This window comes from Cydia strobilella, chromosome 8 (genome assembly GCF_947568885.1).
Source record: "Cydia strobilella chromosome 8, ilCydStro3.1, whole genome shotgun sequence".
NCBI classification, from domain to species: domain Eukaryota; kingdom Metazoa; phylum Arthropoda; class Insecta; order Lepidoptera; family Tortricidae; genus Cydia; species Cydia strobilella.
In genome coordinates this window covers 19,934,067-19,955,609 of record NC_086048.1, presented here as the reverse complement: position 1 = coordinate 19,955,609, position 21,543 = coordinate 19,934,067, and the positions used below count along the sequence as shown (strand labels likewise).

General features: G+C 37.7%; 1 protein-coding gene across 1 annotated transcript in view; it reads right to left on the bottom strand.

Annotated features, from left to right (window-relative positions):
• The window catches only part of LOC134743802 (neurotrimin-like), a 97,947-nt gene that overhangs the window by 19,608 nt on the left and 56,796 nt on the right, over positions 1 to 21,543 (bottom strand). The window contains exons 2-4 of the mRNA XM_063677462.1: positions 13,573 to 13,670; positions 7,429 to 7,633; positions 4,863 to 5,021 (exon numbers count right to left, since the gene is read on the bottom strand). Of these exons, the coding sequence (XP_063533532.1) occupies positions 4,863 to 5,021; positions 7,429 to 7,633; positions 13,573 to 13,670 (462 nt within the window). The remainder of the gene's footprint in view (positions 1 to 4,862; positions 5,022 to 7,428; positions 7,634 to 13,572; positions 13,671 to 21,543) is intronic.

Here is a 21,543-nt window from a genome sequence, read left to right as displayed (position 1 = left end):
TATAGTTTTAAGTCATAATGTATTGTTTGTCCACATTTTCGTTAGTCATAATTTGGTTTTTCTCAGAAACGCGTAATTTTTCAGGATTGCCATAGGATACCCCGAGGAAAATCCTGAAAAGTTAACGGTTTCAGAATTATGACTAATGATAATATGACAATCATTACATTATGACTTTTAATAATTATGTCAAACAAAGGGACCCCTCTGCGGGTATTATTTTTGTATTTGTTACAGGGCCTTATGGTTAGCTCGTTTCAGATCGTCACACAATATTAATGTTTCAACATCGGAACAATAGGTACCCAAGGGCTTTTAGTAGCTCCTTTTGAAGAATAAATAGTTATTGGTAGATTGAGCCAAGGTTTGGTAGGCTGCGAAAATTATTAGGTAACATAATCCCAATAAATGTAATCGATACACGTGTCGTTTAATTGTATTGTATTGTAGAAATAGAAATACATTGTCACAGCTACCACGAGTTGGCATTTGACATTTACGTTAGCGACTGCATGAACTCGATCGCATTCCCTCTATATCGCACCAATACATCAGTGCGAGCGAGATGGACCGTGACCGTCAAGTGTCAACTCGTGGTACGGTTACAGAACCCCTAGTGTACATTTTATTCGATGGCGTGACGAGCGATCGCGTTTGCGTTATGTCTATTTCTGTATGGGATATTGAACAGCGCGCCAAGCGGGACGTTTTGGAAATTCAAAATCCCATATAAAATGACACTGTGACGCAAGCGCGTACGTCACGTTACGCTATCGAATATAATATACAAATAAACTAAAGTTAACTAAACTAAAACTACTATAAAACTAAAAATCTAAATCTAAAATGGTCCCCCGTGGCATGGTGCCGAGGATGCTGGCAGCATTATTTCCTGGCTCAATCGCTATGCTCAAGCGTTGGGCGACGAAGCTGCCAGCTCTTATCCCCGGTTCCATCCACCAGCCGCTTCGCCGATTCTACTTAGTTTGTTTTCTGAATCAAAAATATGTAACTACCTATGTATGTATGAACCTACGTGATTAGAACGTGACTATAACTTAAGTACTTGCCCTAATTTGAAAATATTTACTATAATAAACTTTTTCATTTTTATGTGGCGAGTGATAAGATAGGATATAAACAATAATAATTATGACGCATATAAAATATGTTAAGAGTAACAATATTTATTTCAGAGGTTACAATAAGAAAACTACAATTAAGTACTTAAATATTTAAATAAACTATCAATATAAAGCCACAAAATGATGAAAGCCATGAATTTCAGATACGTTAAATCACTTTTAGGCAAGTAAAAAGAAATATAATAATGAATTACAAAATCAAGATAAGTACATTTAAAGCCTTGTACATTTCCAAAAGCTAATAATAACGCCGTATTTCAGAAAAGAAAAGGCTTAATTCCTTTTTCCGGCATATTTATCACGTTCAAATAACAGACTTAAATATGAAAATCCTGAAAAAAACTTTACATTTATTATTTAAATTGCTGAAACTGCGGGTTCTTTTCCGGAAAGTTTTTTAATATCCACACCTTTAAGAATTTAAAATGGATAATTGAATATTAAATTTTAAAGTGGGTTTTACCAGTTCAGAAAATTTAAATTAAGGTTGGCTGTTGTTGTCAATATTACTTATAAAAACATGGTATTTACGAAAATGTATTTTTCACCTCAGCAGCTCGAACAAGCCTACTTTCGTCACTCCCTGGAGTGAGGAAAGTCGCACTTTCCTCACTCCAGTGAGTGAAGAAAGTGCGACTTTCCCCACTTAAGGGAGTGAAACAAAGTAGCTTTTTAATTTAGTGAAGGCCATGAACTGCCACTTCATACTTTGATTACATTTTTTTTTTCTCTAAATTATTCTGTGTAATTCGAAATACATTTTAACCTTTAGTATGTTCTCACTACTGAGGTGAAAAATTATGTGTGCAACACGAGAGCAAACCTTTTTTACATCTCGTGTTTTTGAGTCCCGAGAAAGCGAAAGATTCTAAGTTAGAATCTTGAGCGTAGCGAGCGTACCAAAATAAACACTCGCAAGAAAAACCAACTTTCCTCTCTTGTTGCACAAATAACTATTTCTCTCACATAATTGAACCACAGAACTCGCTTGCTTTGTTAAAAGATAAAATTCAGTTATTTCATTCAGAAAGAGCTGTGTAAATTATTTAAGGCACTATTTAAAACCTAAAATTATGTTGGTAGCACTTTATTTCAACGAACTTCGAGGGAATGATAGCCATTTGCACCGGTAGTGCATTTAAAGTCTTATGAAGGCGAAAATTTAATGTCTACTAATGGCTAATTAAACTGTAATTTTGTCTAGTATGCTGCGTGCATTTGAGTTTTTCTTAGTACTTAAACATGATGTTTCTGCCTAAGTACTCTTACCTATTGTATTGTGTAAACCTAAATATATAATTTTTAGGGTTCCGTACCCACCGCCGGCCGCAGATGGTGGTGGCCCAGGGGATGGTGAGGGCCTACCGCACCACCTCTCACGCAGCGGCGTGCCTCCTTGCCGGCACGCCGCCGTGGGAGCTGGACGCGGAGGTGTTGGCGGAGAGGCACGAGCTGGCCTTCTCGCGGCCGGGGGGACGGTGCGTAACAGCATTCGCCCACTCCGTTAACAAAAAAAAAAGGGTTCCGTACCCAAAGGGAAAAAACGGGACCCTATTACTAAGACTTCTCTGTCCGTCTGTCTGTCCGTCTGTCTGTCCGTCTTTCTGTCCGTCTGTCTGTCCGTCTGTCTGTCCGTCTGTCTGTCCATCTGTCTGTCCGTCTGTCTGTCTATCTGTCACCAAGTTGTATCTCATGAACCGTGATATCTAGTGAGTTGAAATTTTCACAGATGATGTATTTCTGTTGCCGCTATAAAAACAAATACTAAAAAGTACGGAACCCTAGGTGGATGAGGCCGACTCTCACTTGCCCGTTTTTTTTAATTACTTTTACTTTAGTACCTAGAGCTGTTTTATCTCCTACTTACAAAGTAATTCTATCTATCTGTCTGTTGTTACCTCTTCACGCTAAAACCGCTGAACCGATTTAGATGAAATTATGTATGGAGGCCCGAGAAAGGACATAATACTTTGGTAATTTTTATCAATCATCATCATCATTTCACGTAGACGAAGTCGCGGACAGAAGCTAGTACTTTATAATTTTCTCCATTCTTATATAGTAAACTAAAGTATATATTATACACTCTTACTGCCAGTTGCGCCATCCGCACTTGACAGACTGATCAACGTCACCCGGCGCGCCGCGGCGGTTTACTATGAAACTTCCCATACAATAAAATTTTGCGAACGCTTTAACGGTGACAGGCAGTTTGGTACAACCGACCCTAATACGTCCTTAGTTACCATAAATTTTATTCTCTTTAATTATTAAATCAATCCGCTTTCTAAGTTATTTTAACAGAAAAACCTACAACTACCTAATCTAGGTCGTAAACAAAGACAAGCCGGGGTATAATATCTATACACAAACGTAGGTATATAGTTTCCCAAACAGTTAAGCGGCAACTTGAGTTGCGAACTTTGCACATGTCATGCAACGCTGGAATACGACAAAGTTCTGTGCTGCTGAGTTGTGACAGTTTTTGGGTATAATGTATGTGCAGCGCCTGAACGGAATGGTACGCCCGTGACTTAATTCTCGGAGCTTGGTGATAAATAATCACTTTTTATGAGGTTCTGTGGTTGTATATCAGACTGAATATTGTCTTTGGCCAATTTATGCCGCTTGCTGCATTCAGTGTTATTTGTAGATATCCAGCCTCGGCCACCGGTGGACTTGGTCACTTTTTCTTTAGTGTATGTTATCCATTTCAGTCTATAATTTATATATAGTAGTGTGACCACTTAAAAAAACACAAATCAAAAAATATATTTCATAAAATAATTTGATTTGTACGGTTGTGTTCGTTTAATGGTCTTGCCGGAAGACCAGCGCTGACTTTAGGGTTAGCATTATGCTAAGGCGGGACCATTTCGTGGTAAACTAGGTATATTTTTTCTTTGTATGAAATGTAATTCACCAATGAATAAATGAATTCTATTCTATTCTATTATATTTGTTTCCTAGTTATGGACATCTATTTATCTCCCTTTGTCTCCTGATCAAAATAATAATACAGTCATTAGATATCGGAGCGGCCGAGGTGCTCATAAATATCTGAACGCGCACTCTAACGCCTGTACACAACATGACAAATAGTTGATCTGTTGGAAACTTAAAGTATTTAAAGGTTGCTGATATTGGTTTGATAACTCAAAATTAAAAGCTAATTATTACGTTAATCTTTGTCGTACAGTCAGTAACATATGCTAAGCACACCTGGCGTTTAAAAAGCACACACAAACTTATTTTCCTAATAACAACATTGTGTTCAGATCATTTCGACTTACCCGTTTGTTTCTACTTTTGATTCAAGACTGCATTGCTGCAGAAAAGGCCAAAAAGGTCATTTTATTAAGACATTTTTATTGAATATGACTTTTTCTGCAGTTGTTGCCCGGATTTTTGACATGTACGGTAGCAGTTCTGGCAGTCGAGAGCAGTGCCATGCTGCACAGTTTGGATTCAGACTGCACCATCATAGAACAGTCCCATATGTTTAGAATCGGTTCCACAACCTTATTCCTCCGTCCCATCCACATTTCTTATGCGAACTGCCAAGGAGTGGAACGCCCTGCCCGAGTCTGTGTTTCCACATGAGTACAATCTGGGGCTCTACAAGGCAAGAGTTAATAGGTATCTCATAGGTAAGCGTGCTCTACCGTAGACCGCATCATCACTTATCATCAGGTGGGATCGTGGTCAAACACTTACCTAAAGTAGAATTGTTAATCCTAAAATGCCTGGAGTCTTCTCTCCTCCAGACTATAGTTGGGGGCGGGGTCCCGGAAGCCACACACCTTAACGCGGCGTCTTCGCCTTCCTTCATCAGGATCTCGCCGCTGCTCGCTTCATCGTCGATGTCTGGCGGAACTGAGAAAAAGAATACGTCAGTATCACAAAGCTACAGTTTAGCCTACTTAGTTCGGTCAATTTAATATTCGTACCATTTCGTACCATGTCACAGTGACAATAGTATGAGGTAAACCACTGATTTAAACTTTCACGATTTTTACTTATTCTTATTCACAACGACAGGACTTAATCGCGTAAAATAAGTTTTAAATTTATCTCCGACCACGACTCCGAGTCCACGGGGACAATGCCGTCCTCGAAACGTCGGAGGTAAATTTAAAACTTATTTTACGCGATTAAGTCCCGTCGTTGTGAATAATAATAATGAATAGTATGAGGTCCCTGGTGACTTCCATATTGATTATCATTGTGACAAGGTGCGAAATTGTACGGAAATTGAATTCTTTGACTTTACCTGGTTTATAAATATATGTGTTTTAACGTGTCTTGCGTTTTAGGCAATTAAAAGATATTGAAAGAGCAATCCACTAAGTATCACTTACGATCACTAAGATGCCAAGTTTTGAATTAAGTTTTTAATTTATAAGGCATAACTAAGGCATTGGAGGTCATGGGAGTTTGAATACTTAGTATATGAGAAGCGTTTGTTGTGATACTTTCTACGAATTCGTTTATAACTTGGTCACCATTTTCAGTTTTTTGGTAGAAATTCTTTTCTTCCAGCAGACAATGAGAACATCTCTTAATAAAAAAAAATATATTATAGGACATTCTTACACAGATTGACTAAGTCCCACGGCAAACCCAAGGAGGCTTATGTTATGGGTACTCAGACAACGATATATATAATATATAAATACATAGAAAACACCCATGAATCAGGAACAAATATCTGTGTTCATCACACAAATAAATGCCTAAGGGCATTCGAACCCAGGACCATCGGCTTCACAGGCAGGGTCACTACCCAAGTACCCACTAGGCCAGAGCGGTCGTCACAATAAAAAAAATCTCTAAATAAAGTGACGTTTTAATTTTAAATTTAAAAATATGTTCAAGTACGAAAGTGTTACAGAACAAATGCCAAACGAATGACCCATTATGGTGGACTGCTAGCGGACTGCAACTAGTATGGGAACTGCACGCCGACATTGCAGTTGACGTGCAGTCGGCATGTTCCAATACAAATTGCAGTCGGGTTACAGTCCATATCGGCCCTTACAATAGTAAATCCTCAAAAAAAATCACCAATATTCATTGTGCCGAATATTGAAATAGCAAACCATAACTCACGAAACAAAGCAATGTCAACACAACACAAAATGGTTTTCATTTTCATTCGAGTCATTGTAAAAAAAGCTTTGACGTTTCTTTCCTCCACTTGTCTCCGCGCTATTGTTCGACGCCATCAATTTTGGCCCAGTTTTCTGAAGCCCATTATTTTCTTGATTGACTCCCGTGACACCTAATATTTCGGGCGCGTGCAAATAACCTCCTACGTTATTTATGACGGCGTAATTGTGGACACGATCAGACACGCGATATAATCTAGGCACTGTCATAAAAGATGGAACTAAAATATCAGCATTAACTAACTCATGACATACTAATATGAACCAATTAGGAATAAATATTAAAATTCGCCATTTTAGCATCATGATTTTAAATTTACCACTTTTGTGTCGCTTTAAATCTTCATTAACAGAAAATTTATGAGAACGATTATTGAATCGATTGAGTTATGAATTATGTCGCATTAAATATGTACTTTCAGGTTTTATGTATGATCCATCAGTCTACTCTATCATCATCATCATCATAATCATAATCATTTATTCATTTATTGAATGCGGTACAATAAAGATGTAATAAAACAATTTTTGATCAACACATCCTGCCTGAATAGGCATATAAATAATAAGTATTACCTATAACTATGACTAGATTCTTATGACCTATCATGCAGCATGCAAAAATAATAAAGTTCCAGTCTAGTCCTATTATAATGAATTATAATAACTTACATTACAAGTAGTGTCCTATAATTAATTATAATTATGTATTAGTTTTTCGAACACAAAAGTCACAGAACAGAGGAATGTCGTACCCTTGAATTAATTATTGGGCTAATAAAGCCACGTAGACACGTATTTGTAGGTAGTCAGTTTATAAAGACGACGTTGACTGTATAAAGCATCACTAATCGCGTCCGTGCCGTATCCGTTCCACGTCTCCGCTGCGCCTCGGTGCGGGCACGGTACGGGCCCGGGCCGGTCATGCTATGTGCAAAGGCCTGACATCCCGGGGCCTCCTGACAAGCCAGAGACTCAATTCTTCTCTTGGGGTGGTATTCCACTTGTTCAATAGTGACATCTACCGTAAAAATGTTTATTTTAACAGCACGTCTCCAGTTGTATTGAGAATTCATTAGTAAATCTAAAGTAAGTAAAAAACCAAAACCAACCGACAACCTGCAGCCGATGCGTCTGGCTCATCATGGGCTCCGTGTTGACCTGGCACATATATCTGCCGCCGTCGCTCGGCCCCACATCCTTGAGCCCCAGGGTCCAGGTCCCGTCGCCGTGGCCGACGCTGATGCGGTGGTTCTTCGTGATCACGTGCCCGGCGATGGTGAGGATGGTTTGCGTGTCTACGCGGAGCCACGCCACCTGGTTAACAAGTTGGTTTAGTTTTTACACACTTTTATTTAGCTTCACTGCGTATATACCTACCTACCTTTGTATATATATATAGTGCTTCAAATCTTGTAACTAAAATTTGAACCACTTCCCGGTATCTGATTCAGTTGAAATTTGGAGTACTGTCGTAATTCCGGTGACAATGCAATAATATGCTAACATGGAGGATGTTCTGATGATGCAGCCGGTAGGTAGCCAAAGGAACTCCTCGATGGAAAAACACAAACGCATCAAGGTCTCAAGAAGTACTCGATAGACATGCAAACGAGAAGAAGTACAGTCAGCAATAAAAGTGTGTCACAAAAATTTTTTTTGATAGTTACTTGTTAATAGTGGTGTTAAATAAAAGAGATTTTACTTCGTATACGGTGAAAAAGCCTTTTGGTATTCAGTCCAAATTTACTATGATAATAAAGACGTGTAGAATCAACAGTACAGTGCACGGTGGGATACACGACATGAATAACAATTATAATTTTTTTTGAACGCAGTTGTAGATTTTATATTCGTTTTATAGCAATAAATATCGAGCTTATGTCCGCAACGTTGTTTTTTTCCTTCCGTTCTGGTGTAGGAGAGTGCTTAATCATAAGCCTGGTGTATTTTTAACCATTTCATTCCTAACAATAACAATATATGATATGGATGGCAGTACATTTAATATTTTTTAAGGTGTATTGTGGTAACTTCGATAATGAGTTTAATTTTGTTGTAGTTAGTAATGTTAAAATAAAAAATATAATACTGATTACCATTCCGCCGGACTATATCGGCCTGTCAGTTCGGAACTGTCAAATTTTTGTTCTGACAGGCTGATATCGTCCGGCGGATTGACAATCAGTGGGCCTCTTTAGTATCAACTTGGCTATATACATATATATATATATATATATATATGTATATATATATATATATATATATATATATATATATATATATAATATACATAAGTCAAGAGAAGATAGATATAACTCCGTAATAGATGGATACAGTCTAAGGAAAAAACGTGCCTCGAAAATCAAGAAAATTTGATTCTCGATCAGAGGGCGCTACTAGCTTTGGCCTACTATCGTATAGATGGCGTTGACGGTTTCGTTTGTTATTTAACAATTTTAACGCATATCAGTGAAAGAACATGGGTCAAAATCATAAAAATAATTAATAAAAAAAAACATTTATCCATATTTAAATACATTTTATCGTATTTTTATAAAACTTTATTTTTAGTTTTAAAGTGTGTCGATAGATGGCAGTGAATTTACTGTGGTTACAAAATCTAATATGACAGTACCGCTCTATCTTATTATATCCTCTTTGCAAATACTTTCTGTTGTAGCAACTAAGCCAGACACATTGGAAAGCGTTGCTGGTGTGTTGCTAAATTATGAAAAGCTTCTGGTTTAGTAGATATTAATGATTAATTACCCCGTTTTTGGAGTTATCCCAATGCACCTTATTATTTTAATTAATTGTTTATAAAATTACAAATCATCTCTTTTATCTTTCTCCTTACTCTTTTAATTAAATGCCATTGAAACTTCCTCATCATTTTACAGTCAAGTATTTGAGTTTCTGAAGAACTACATAACGAGCATCCGTATTGAATATCGTAATAAATAAAATAAAATAATAAAAATTTTATTTTAGGCAAAAAGTACCTACATTAGAACACTAATTACACTAATTCCAAGCAGACGAAGTCGCGGGCCAAAGCTAGTAGATATATATTTTTACAGATTGCATTCTCTTTTTTAGGCTTCCGTACCCAAAGGGTAAAAACGAGACCCTGCTACTAAGACTCCGCTGTCTGTCTGTCTGTCTATCTGTCTGTCACCAGGCTGTATCTCATGAACCGTGATAGGTAGACAGTTGAAATTTTCACAGATGATGTATTCATGTTGCCGCTATAGCAACAAATACTAAAAACAGAAAAAAATATATATTTAAGTGGGGCTCCCATACAACAAACGTGATTTTTTGCCGTTTTTTGTAATGGCACGGAACCATTCGTGCGCGAGTCCGACTCGCACTTGGCCGGCTTTTAAGTTATATGAGAATGGTAGCTACTTTTGATGCGTAGTCTGACTTTCGATGGTGACTGTCCTATTTAATCTACTATTTAAATATGTTCAGTACTTTTTTTTCAATTTCATATTCCCTTTTGAACTCATACGAAACATTCAATGCTGAACACAAACATTACATGCAAACCATATAATAACTTATACTAGAGTGGTACTGTCATAGTAAATTTTGTAACCCTAGTAAATTCACTGCCATCTGTCGACACACTTTAAAACTAATAATGAAGATTTATAAAAATACGATAAAATGTATTTAGATATACCTAGATAAATGATTTTTTTTATTTGCATTAATTATTTTTATGATTTTGACCCGTTCTTTCACAGATATGCGTTAAAATTGTTAAATAATAAACGAAACCGTCAACGCCATCTATACGACTGTAGGCCAAAACTAGTAGCGCCCTCGGAACGAGAATCAAATTTTCTTGATTTTCGAGGCACGTTTTTTCCTTAGACTGTATCCATCTATTACGGAGTTATATCTATCTTTGATCGTACTTACTAATCAGTTACCAATAACTCGCAAACAATTTTTAAAAATACTTCAAAAATGTATGGGTACAGTTTAATGTTCTGGCGAACAAACGAACGCGCTTTAGATTAGGGCTGTCACATAAAAATAATTTATCAGTTCGCATAATTGTATGAGGAATCTTTTTTATTTCCCAGGTACCTATTTCAATAAATCTCTTGGGGTATACGAAATTGTGTTACGACCGTTAAATTGTGTTCGTTACCGGGCGAGGAGGGCTGCGGCCCGCAGTCTGTGCCGGTCCGTCACCGCCAACGCAAGCTCCTGATGACACTCTCGGTACGAATTGAAACATGTCGAGCGTTTTTCGACTTAAAATACGTGAGTGTCCCGTTATTAATATATTTAATACGGCCGTTTAGTTTTAGAAAGGCACAAAACATAAGGCAAATTTTACTTTTATTTTACTTTGGCAAGTAAGTTAAAAGTCCTAGTGATGGGCATGGTATGCCCAATTATAGATGAAACCCTGCTGCCACTTCTATTGTAATTTTTTTCACTTTTTTTCCATATTAGCCTAATTTAGTGTTTCACTGCTGGGCAAAGGCTTTCCCTCGTTTCCTTCACTCTAACCTGTTGTCTGTATTTTCCCAGTAATTTGGGTAGAATGCGTCAAAGTCATCCCGCCATCTTTTCGGTCTGTCTGCATATGGTGTTCCGTGGGTCCACTAATAATTTTATATGTTGATATTTGTCAAGTTACTGGCAAAACTTGGTTTATTTAATTCATTCTATGACAAACAAACAAGTAAATAGACATAAACTTAAGGGGCCCACTGATTACCAGTCCGCCGGACGATATCGGCCTGTCAGTTGTACGGAACTGTCAAATTTTTGTTCTGACAGGCTGATATCGTCCGGCGGATTGACAATCAGTGGGCCTCTTTAGTAGCAAGTTAGCTATATATATATATATATATATATATATATATATATATATATATATAATATACATAAGCCAAAGATAGATATAACTCCGTAATAGATGGATACAGTCTAAGGAAAAAACGTGCCTCGAAAATCATGAAAATTTGATTCTCGATCAGATGGCGCCACTGCATTTGGCCTAGTCTCGTATAGAGCGCGTTGGCAGTTTCGTTTGTTATTTAACAATTTTAACGCATATCGGTGAAAGAACATGGGTCAAAATCATAAAAATATTTAATGCAAATAAAAAAAAACATTTATCCATATTTAAATTCATTTTATCGTATTTTTATATCAGTTCTGCGAGCAATGTGCCCCGCCTACTGCCACTTAAGGTTTGCAATTCTGAGAGCTATGTCGGTGACCCTAGTTCTACTCAAAATGTACAAGGCATTATATAAATAACTCATTTTCATTTTACCATCGAAATCAAGATCAGATTTATATTTAATGTACGTAAAACTTATTCCGCAAAATAGACAATTTATTTATTTAGAGCAGTATTTTTCCCTCCCCATTCGCTCCAATCTTGATAAACGTTCACTTATAATATTATTTCGCTGGATCCAACTTGGATTTTGTCTTTTCCCAGAAACACCATCGAGATCGATAGCGGACAGCCTTTGGGTATCCTATTGTTTTCCTCTAAGAGTAATTCGACCTACGTTAGTTTAGTTGTAACGAATTTTTTAACGTAACAAATCAAAAAAATTCCCCATCCTAGTGGTTTTTAGGGTTCCGTACCCAAAGGGTAAAAACGGGACCCTATTACGAAGACTCCGCTGTCCGTCTGTCCGTCTGTCACCGGGCTGTATCTCGTGAACCCTGATAGCTTGGGTTAAGGTTAAGGCTGCGTTTCAACCAGAGCTATGCGAGCATGCGTTGCGAGGGATGTGTTTGTTAAAAACCAATAGAATCACTTCAATTGTTTTCCTCACTCAGCGTGCAGTGATTCTATTGGTTCTTAAAAACACACTCGCAACGCATCCTCGCACATAACTGGTCGAAACGCAGCCTACACATGTCACTTAATCCTAAAATAGATAGAAGAAAAAATGATAAAGGATAAAGCCGGACAACAGGCGGTCTTATTGGTAAAAAGCTTAGCGATCTCTATAAGACAACGTTAAGCCTAAGCTGGCACCTTTACAGATATGTAATTCATTTCGTCGCTTTACTTACTCAACCTCATATCCGCAACAATCATTTGATGGAAATGTCGCTTTACTTTCATTCGGAATACGGGTGTTTTAGTCATCAAATGAGTGTTGCAGATACGAGGTTGAGTAAGTATAGCGGCGATTTCTGTGTTGTAGTAGGTTTATTTTATTATCTACTCAATGGAACTACTTATTCACCACAAGAGCAGAATGTGTACTCTGTGGGCCTTTGTTGCTTGACAATAAATGTTTTTATTTTATTTGATTTGATTATTCCGTTTAACCATCTGTTCCGATTTCCGATTAACTATTTTCTGCTTCAAAGGCAAATTGTATAATATACTTAACACTTTAAACTATCGCGTTTTGTACACATACCTATACTTGGTCAAGCAAATCTTGTCAGTAGAAAAAGGCGCGAAATTCAAATTGTCTATGGGACGATATCCCTTCGCGCCTATATTTTTTAAATTTGCCGCCTTTTTCTACTGAAGAGATTTGCTTGGCCAACTATATTTAATTATACGAATGGATATACTGCGATTTAATTTCATTGTTTTTTGATTTCACCCTAAACGTGTCGTGCCGTGGACAATAAACATTAAACTTTAACTTTTCCGTGTCTACCCCGAACATTGTTAGGGTTCCGTACCCAAAGGGTAAAAACGGGAACCTATTACTAAGACTCCGCTGTCCGTCTGTCCGTCCGTCTGTCCGTCTGTCCGTCTGTCTGTCTGTCACCGGGCTGTATCTCATGAACCGTGATAGCTAGACAGTTGAAATTTTCACAGATGATGTATTTCTGTTGCCGCTATAACAACAAATACTAAAAACAGAATAATATAAATATTTAAATGGGGCTCCCATACAACAAACGTGATTTTTTTGCTGTTTTTTTTTTCCTAATTATGGTACGGAACCCTTCGTGCGGGAGTCCGACTTGCACTTGGTCGGTTTTTTTTATAAACTAATTTCGGGTATTTTAGTGTTGTTTACTTAGATCTCCATTGATATTTTGCTGGGACGTCAATCTTTCCGTGGCCACAGCTGGTGCAAGTGCAACTCAGCTGAAACGTCGGAATTTAAGGTGAAAACAATGAAATTAAATCGCGGTAGACCCTGTGGTATAATTAAATATGAATTGTATAATACCTACTAAACAGATAAAATTAGCCAAACCATTATTTACGTTTAATTACGTACCTTAAAAGTTTGTAGGTTATCCACTCTACACGTGAGTGATGCATCTCTGCCCACTGCTACTGTCACGTTGGAACCTGGACCCACGAAGGTTGGCAAATCTGAAACAATAAGAAGTGACCATTATTTCTGCTATCTTCGTTATATGGTTTTGTTTGTAACGCAATAATATATAAGTAAACAATAAATAACGATTTTAGATAAGATAAGATAAGATAAGATAAGATAAGATAAGATAATATAAGATAAGATAAGATAAGATAAGATAATTAAAAATAATGACAAGCAAAGTCGTGCTTGTATGTTTATCAAACATAAATTATTTCAATTGTCCCCAGTCTACCCTACCTCTATTTCCGTAAATTTTATGTAAACCTGTGTTGTGTGCATAATAATAAGAAGATAAGAAAATAATAATAAGAAATTAAGTGTTCTAAAAGTTGATTCACCCTTTGGAGATTTCTCCACCTTAGACACAAGTTTAGAAGTAGATTTTGATAAATTTGATAATTTTTATTTATAAAGTAGAATAGAATTGTCTGATGTTACCAAATACAAATACCTACATTCTTCTTCTTCTTTATCATCAAAATCTACATTCTACAGTTAGTGGATGAAACTAAAAAAGTTTTCAATGCAATAATCACTAAAACACACGTTATTAGACAGATATGCTTAGTTCAAAAGTTCATAAAACGCATCCTAGAAGTCATATCCCAATATTATATCAAGAGTGTGCCAATTTCACAAAATTTATGGCCCAATTTGACTTGGCTCATATTCTTCGCTTGATTTATGCTCGCACTAAAACGAGTTATACGAATGCATTTTGTGCAATTCCCGCGTAATAAGGACATAATGTCGTCGAAAAGTAATAATGCATTGGGAAGGAGCTTCTGTCGTTGTAAGAGGGTCATATCCAATGTCATTATATCCAACGTTATAGACAGTGACTACATTATTATTTAGTTCAACATGCGAATTTTAAATGTTTATTCTGCATTCTGCATGTTATTAAAAATGCGGTGGTGGCCGTGTATTTCTGACGCCCGAGTCAATCCGGAGGTCGCAGAGGTTCAAATCCAGGCACGTATGAGTTTTTTGGACCTTATCCACGGAATATAATTTGATACCTATTTACCGCTAGTTTTTCTGTGAAGGAAAACAACAACGTGAGGAAACTAGCAGACATCCGCGAAGAAATTCAAAGGTGTATGTGAAGCCCGTAACCCGTATTGGGCCAGCATGGGGACTATAGCCCAAACCCTCTCGCGCGTGAGGGCTTGTGCCAGTGGGGCTTATATAGGCTGAATTATAATTATTATTCTGCATTGGCATCGGTACAATAAAAAATATTTGAAAATCTGTCCCTACTTTTTTGTGCAGTGAAAGCATAATTATAGAAATGAGCTACAAATTTTGAGAGACTTGGAAATAAGATAGGTATTTTTTTATGGAGGAGGAAACTAAACTTAAAAAAATAGCTTCTTGATCTGTACCAAGATATTTTACGAGCATGCCAAATAAAGTTGTCCTAAATTGTTCTTTTTGTGTTAAAATATTATTAGTTGGAGCAAAACCCAGTCCCGAAGCCGTCCAACAAGTGACAAGTTAGCAATTTTGTTATAAAAACTTTGAACACGTCCACGGCAGAATGGGTTCCGGGTAACTGTAAATCAGAACCTTTTTTATACTTAGCCTTTTTACACGCACACACACGTTTTATATTTCGTCGGCTGAGAACACGTTTGTGCCATATCCATTTTTGAACAAAATCATTTTTAATTATTCCTAAAATAACAAATCAAAATCTTCTTCTTTCTCTTTGCCCTATTCCCATTATTTGGGGTCGGCTCTCCTCGTTCTCATGCGCCAGGACCGTCTGTCCTGAGTTGTCCTTGGGGTAAGTTGGGCTCGTTCCAAGTCGCGGGTCACAGTAGACCACCACGTGGCTTTAGGTCTTCCTTGTCTGTTTGCTTCCCTGTTCGGCAATGCCAAGGCTTGCCGAACTACGTGGTCTTCGGGGCGTCTCATCACGTGGCCATACCAGCGAAGCCTACTTTCCGTGACTTTATCTGTGATGGGCGCAACTTTGTAACTACCTCTGATGTATTCATTTTTCACTTTATCGAGTCTTGTTACTCCAGCCGCCCACCTCAGCATCTTCATCTCTGCCACATGTAATTTTTGTTCATGCGCCTTTTTGATTGCCCAGCATTCAGCACCGTACATCATTGCCGGTCTCACGGCTGTTTTGTAAACTTTGCCCTTGACTTTGATTGGCATTCTTGTATCGCAAAGAACACCAGAGAGGGCTCTCCATCCTTGCCAGCCAGCGTTGACTCTGTGAGTGACGTCGGATTCAATGGCACCATCGGCCGTCAGCATCGTTCCGAGATATTTGAATTGAGATACCTTTGGAAGTTGATCTCCTTCGATTTAGATCCTGTTGGAGGTGGTGGTATCACTACTGAACTTGCATTCTAAATGCTCGGTCTTACTTCTGCTGATGCGAAGTCCATTTCTTTCCAGGGCCTGCCTCCATTGTTCTAGGGTCGTTTGCAGTTGTTGTGCACTTTTGTCAATGAGTACGATGTCGTCCGCGTATAAAATACACCATGGCAAGGGAGTTTGGATATCCTTGGTGAGATAGTCCATTACTAAGTTGAACAGTAATGGGCTTAACGCTGAACCTTGATGTACGCCAACATTTACTCCAAACGTCTTGCTCACTCCGGCTAGACTTCTCACGTTCGCGCTACACCTATGGTACATGTCCTGGACTAAAGCAACATATGTTTCTTGTATACCTTGCGCTCTCATTGCTTGCCATACCAGATTTCGTGGTACGCGGTCAAACGCCTTCTCAAGGTCTATGAAGACGAGGTGCAAGTCTTCCCGGCTGGACCGATGCTTTTCCATGACGATTCGTACCGCTTGTATAGCATCGATAGTGGATTTGGATTGTGTGAAACCGTACTGGTTTTCAGAGATGACAACGTGATTTAAGAAGCGGTTGTGTAATATCTTTTCCCATATTTTGAGGGTGTGAGAAGTTAGTTTTATACCCCTATAATTCCCACAGACGCTGACGTCGCCCTTGTTCTTAAAAAATGGAACGATTGTACTTTGTCGCCATTGATCTGGGATCTTATTTGAGTTTAGGACCGCGTTAAATAGTTTGGTGAGCCATTCAAGCCCTATGGGTCCTGTTTGTTTCCATATATCAGAGGGTATTTCGTCTGGGCCAGCGGCTCTATGGTTCTTCATTTTAGAGACTGCAAGTTTAACTTCTGAAATACTTATTTCTAATATTGGTCCCGCAGAAGGTTTTATTAAGGGCAGTGGTTGGCTTGGGAATTCTTCGTTAAGGAGCCTTTCATAGTATTGACGCCATCTCTGGCTTATGTCTTTGCTATGCTGCGAAGTAAGCGCTTCTCCCGGCGTGTTTCTGTTCTCATAGTACCTGACAGCTTGCTAAAGGCACAATATAGCGCTTTCCGTTGACGGACACGGCCTGCCTATGTTTAGAACTACCAAGTAAAGGAACGCTTATTAATTACTGCTATAAGGAGTCGCCTAATTAACATCAACTACCTGATAAGATAGGTATATTATAGACAAAGTAACGCTGTAGAACATTTCGTAAATTCAGTAAACTACTGCTATTTCTTAAATCTTTAAGTCTCAATTAATTTGTTGTAAGTATACTTAATTATTCACGTCTTATTTACGTACACTTAGTTTAAAATGAATTCAGACTAATTAAGCGAAGTTAAATACACAATCTTGGGAGGCCTTTGAGAAAGTAATTTACGTTGTAAATAAAGTAATATTAATTCGTCCAAACTTATATTAAGTGGATTTTATTGTCAAGTTCCAAAATGTTTTAAACATAAGGACACTAAATAACGTATAGAAACTTTTTTGTACGAGCCATTATAATAGCTTAAACAAAATAGAAGCTATGACTTTCCTCATAGTCGAAATGTAGTGTTTAACTCGGGTAAAAGTAACCATCTGACTCTTGAACTATTGGCGCTCTCACTTCGTTCAAGCGCCAAAATATCTCGGTTAATATGGTTCCTTTATTTGATGCATGTACGCTCTCCTCGGTCTTCCCTTCTTCCTCTTTGCTTCAACTTTCCCTTCTATGATGTTTTTGATAAATTCGTCGTGTCGTATCAGGTGCCCAAGCATCTTTCCTCTTCTATTATCTATAGTCATATTAAATCATCATAGTCATTACATCATGCATCAAATAAAGGAAAAACTAAACTTCGTGTCGTATCAGGCTGTTAAAGAGAAGGCAGAGGACCGCGAAACATGGAAATTGCTCCACCGACAAGAGACTTACTCTTAAATATATGATGATGATGAATATGGTTCACTTTCCACCCTTGGTTAACAACACTCTTATCTACTATTTAATAAGTATTATTTTCTCCAATGCTTCAGTTGCTTTTAATTCTGCTTGCAAGGTGTGATTTATTGAAATACCTACAAACATTGCAAATTTTAAATGAAAACTCGTCGAAATTGAAACGGAATAACTCCCTAATTTACCTTTTAAGAACGTCCAATAAATTTCGTTTCTCAAACTAATTTTAACAGAAATATTGGAGCAACTAAACAAATTCATAAGATGTCAAAGTATTACCAACTCCCGAAGCATTCTAAGTTCGAACATTAGCTACATTTCGAAAATTTTTTGCTGCCGCCGCCCACGGGAATTCCTGACAATATTTTCTGTCGGAGAAATAGACAGGCTTCACAAACTTATAGATGCAGTCAGCGAACCTGTTTTACACCTTAAGAAATTCAAATTCAGTAAGACAGTGCCAGCTTCGGCGACGGCAAGTGTAAAGTGGTTTGTGTTATTAGGGATGAGGTCCGGGTCTAATCGTGCTCGAGGGACCTGACTTGGCCATCGCATGATGTGCCAATAAGAGTTTGGGGATATTTTATAAGTTAGCGATATGACATGTTTGCTTTGGGGAGTGCAAAGACGTGAAATGTTGCTTTAGTTTTTAAATTAATAAAACGATGGGGCAAAACAATAGACACAATTTTATAAAATATTAAAAATGCTACATTACGAACTATCAAAACATTTCCATCTTTTTTAATTTATTTTATCATACTTATTAGTTGCTTACGCTGCTCTTTTCAACTTCATGAGATATTAAATTTCTTTGTCACTTAGATGATATTGTCTAGGAGTTAGCATCTCTGTAATTTGCCAGACAAATGAAAAAAAAAATGAAAAATGAAAATGAAAATGATTTTACAAATTGCCATCAGTGGTTGGACTTCCTTTTAGGCGAAGTAACCTGTATACCGCTCCTCTATAACTAACAGTCTTGTTATTTTAGGAAATATTGGACAAGACTGGTTACAGTGAAAAGTGGTACTCTTTTTTTAAATATAAGTATTAAATTCAAATACAAATAATGATTTGATAAACTTTGCTTTTGTTTATCTATAAATAATTACGTTTCATATGAAAAGCATACATTCAATTCAAAAGCTCGATGGCAGGTTAAGATGCCACTCTTTTGAGAATCACTCATGAAGAAGCGGTCGACCAATTTCCTCCTAAAGGTGCCATAAACTGAGGTAGGTGTAACAATGTGGCAAAGAAACAGACCCAAAAGGCAGGGCTGTTGACAGACCTCTCCCTCGGGTCAAGTTAAATGCGAGCATGCGAGGAACTATAATTCTATCGAAAACTTCGGAAATAGAAATCGAATCCATCTCAAAATAGAAATCATACGAAAATAGAAATCGAAATCGTACGCGTCATATAAGCATGTGAGATACAGACGATAATGAATAGACAATTACTCTTATATGTGACATTTTCAACCAAAAGGTCTCAGGTTGGCCGTTGTAAGCAGAGCATGGCTGAATGGGGACTGCTTCGTGGCCACTCTACCCAATGTGGTTGCGACACACCACCGCCAACTATGGTGCACCTGCTGGACTGCCCCGCGTGCCCGCACTCCTGCTCTGAATCCGATCTGAGAGACGCCACGGTCCGGGCTGTCAGCACCGCTGCTTTCTGGGCATCCACTGTTTAGGGGAACATCGACACGAGAGAAGAACCAAAAGGTACCACATTGTCGCTTGTCAATAAGGTTGATTTCAAATTGAAGTTGTATGGAAATAGCGTCTTATTGACAACCGACAATAAGTACCCTTTTGATTGAAAATAGCACATATACTGAAAATTCTGAGTGCATGTAGCTATGTATGTATGATTTGTGTGCGTGATTAGTACTACTTAATGTGTATTACTTATTACACTTTAAGGTATTGCTAGAAACAAGTTCAACCGGGGGTAAAAAACAAATTCTCACACCGATTCTCTTGAAATTTTGTACGGTGGTTCTTTTGTCGACTTAGTTTTAGATTTTTTTTATGTAACCATACATTTATTCAGTTTTTAGTTATTGCTCGCGAGGTCTACAGCTCACAGCCACTAATTTATGGCTAAGCGCCACTTTCACGATCCCACTAACCCGGGGTTAAGCGGTTAAACCGTTAACCCAGTGTCAAATTGTACTTTATTAACCCCGGGTTAGTGGAATGGTGCAAGTGGCGCTAAAAGTTGTAAATGATTATTAGTTGTAATTAGATGTAAGATGTGTAGAAATAAGTTAAAAATTGTGACCTGTAATACCTTATATAAATTATATCTATGTCTATTCAAAATAATGTATTATTCCAATACAAACCCGACGAGCCTAACAGCAATCACACTTCACGTCAAGCGCGGCCGTGATGGATGCCTCGCATGATTGACTGGTAGTATGATCACCGTAACATTATACAACGTATGCTGTACCGTAAAATGGGGTGAGTAGGGTTCGCGGGGAGAGTTGGGTTATGAATGGGGAGAGAAGGGATGAAAGGGGGGCGAGATGGGATTACTACTGGTTTTGGCTTGGCTACTGCTACAAAAATAATGTATTCCAATTTAAAATGGAGCTATAGTAATACTTATAATAAAAAATCGATCCAACAATCTTCCAAAATCACATTTGTATGAAAATCCATCTAACCCCAATTACGAGGGACTACGGGTTGAGGTGGGATTTCCTGTTTATCGTCAAAGTTATGAATTGGAACTACCCAAAATAAAATAAAAACTAAAATACAAACGTCCGGAACACTTATTATAATTATTATACACCATTCAATTCAATTCAATACAATACTTTCTCGATAAAATACAATCAGTCAGTCAGTTCAGTTTGCATATGTAAAATAAAATGTTATCGAGGTTTGAATGTCAGTTTTGCTCCTACTCACCCCATTTAATGGTATTTCGCTCAATATATTATTATTCTAAACACAGTTGAAGGTACCGTGCGGATTCAGACTACAACAGAATTACTGCTGCAGTATTGCAGCGCGACGTCAAAAATCCGGGCAGCAATATTAATTTTTACATTTGCGGCAGTGATGCGGTTAACAGTAATGTCGCGTTGCAATACTGCTATAGTAATGCTGCCAACTGCATGACTGCCGCAAATGTGAAATATGAAATTCTCGATTTAAATAACATTATTGACGTTACCTATAGCAATGCAGTCGACTGCATTACTGCAGGAGTACGTAAGGCATTGCAGCGCGAGATTACTGCCGACTGTATTACTGCCAGAAATATCAAAATTGATGTTACTGCCCGGATTTGAAGTCCGCGCAATGAAGTCGGCAGTAATGTCACGCTGCAACACTGCAAGATACAAGATACAAGATACAAGACATTTATTGGTAAAAGTTAATGTTTTACAGGTCGGTAAAATAGGTAGGTACATAGTAGGTACAACATTTCTAGAGTGAGTATTTATGTCACTTAAACTTAATAATTATTAAATAAAACATATTTTGAGCAAAGCAGGTTCGTAAACAGTAGACAATAGGGTCGCATATGGCGTAACAAGTCGTCATTTTAATTTATAAGGT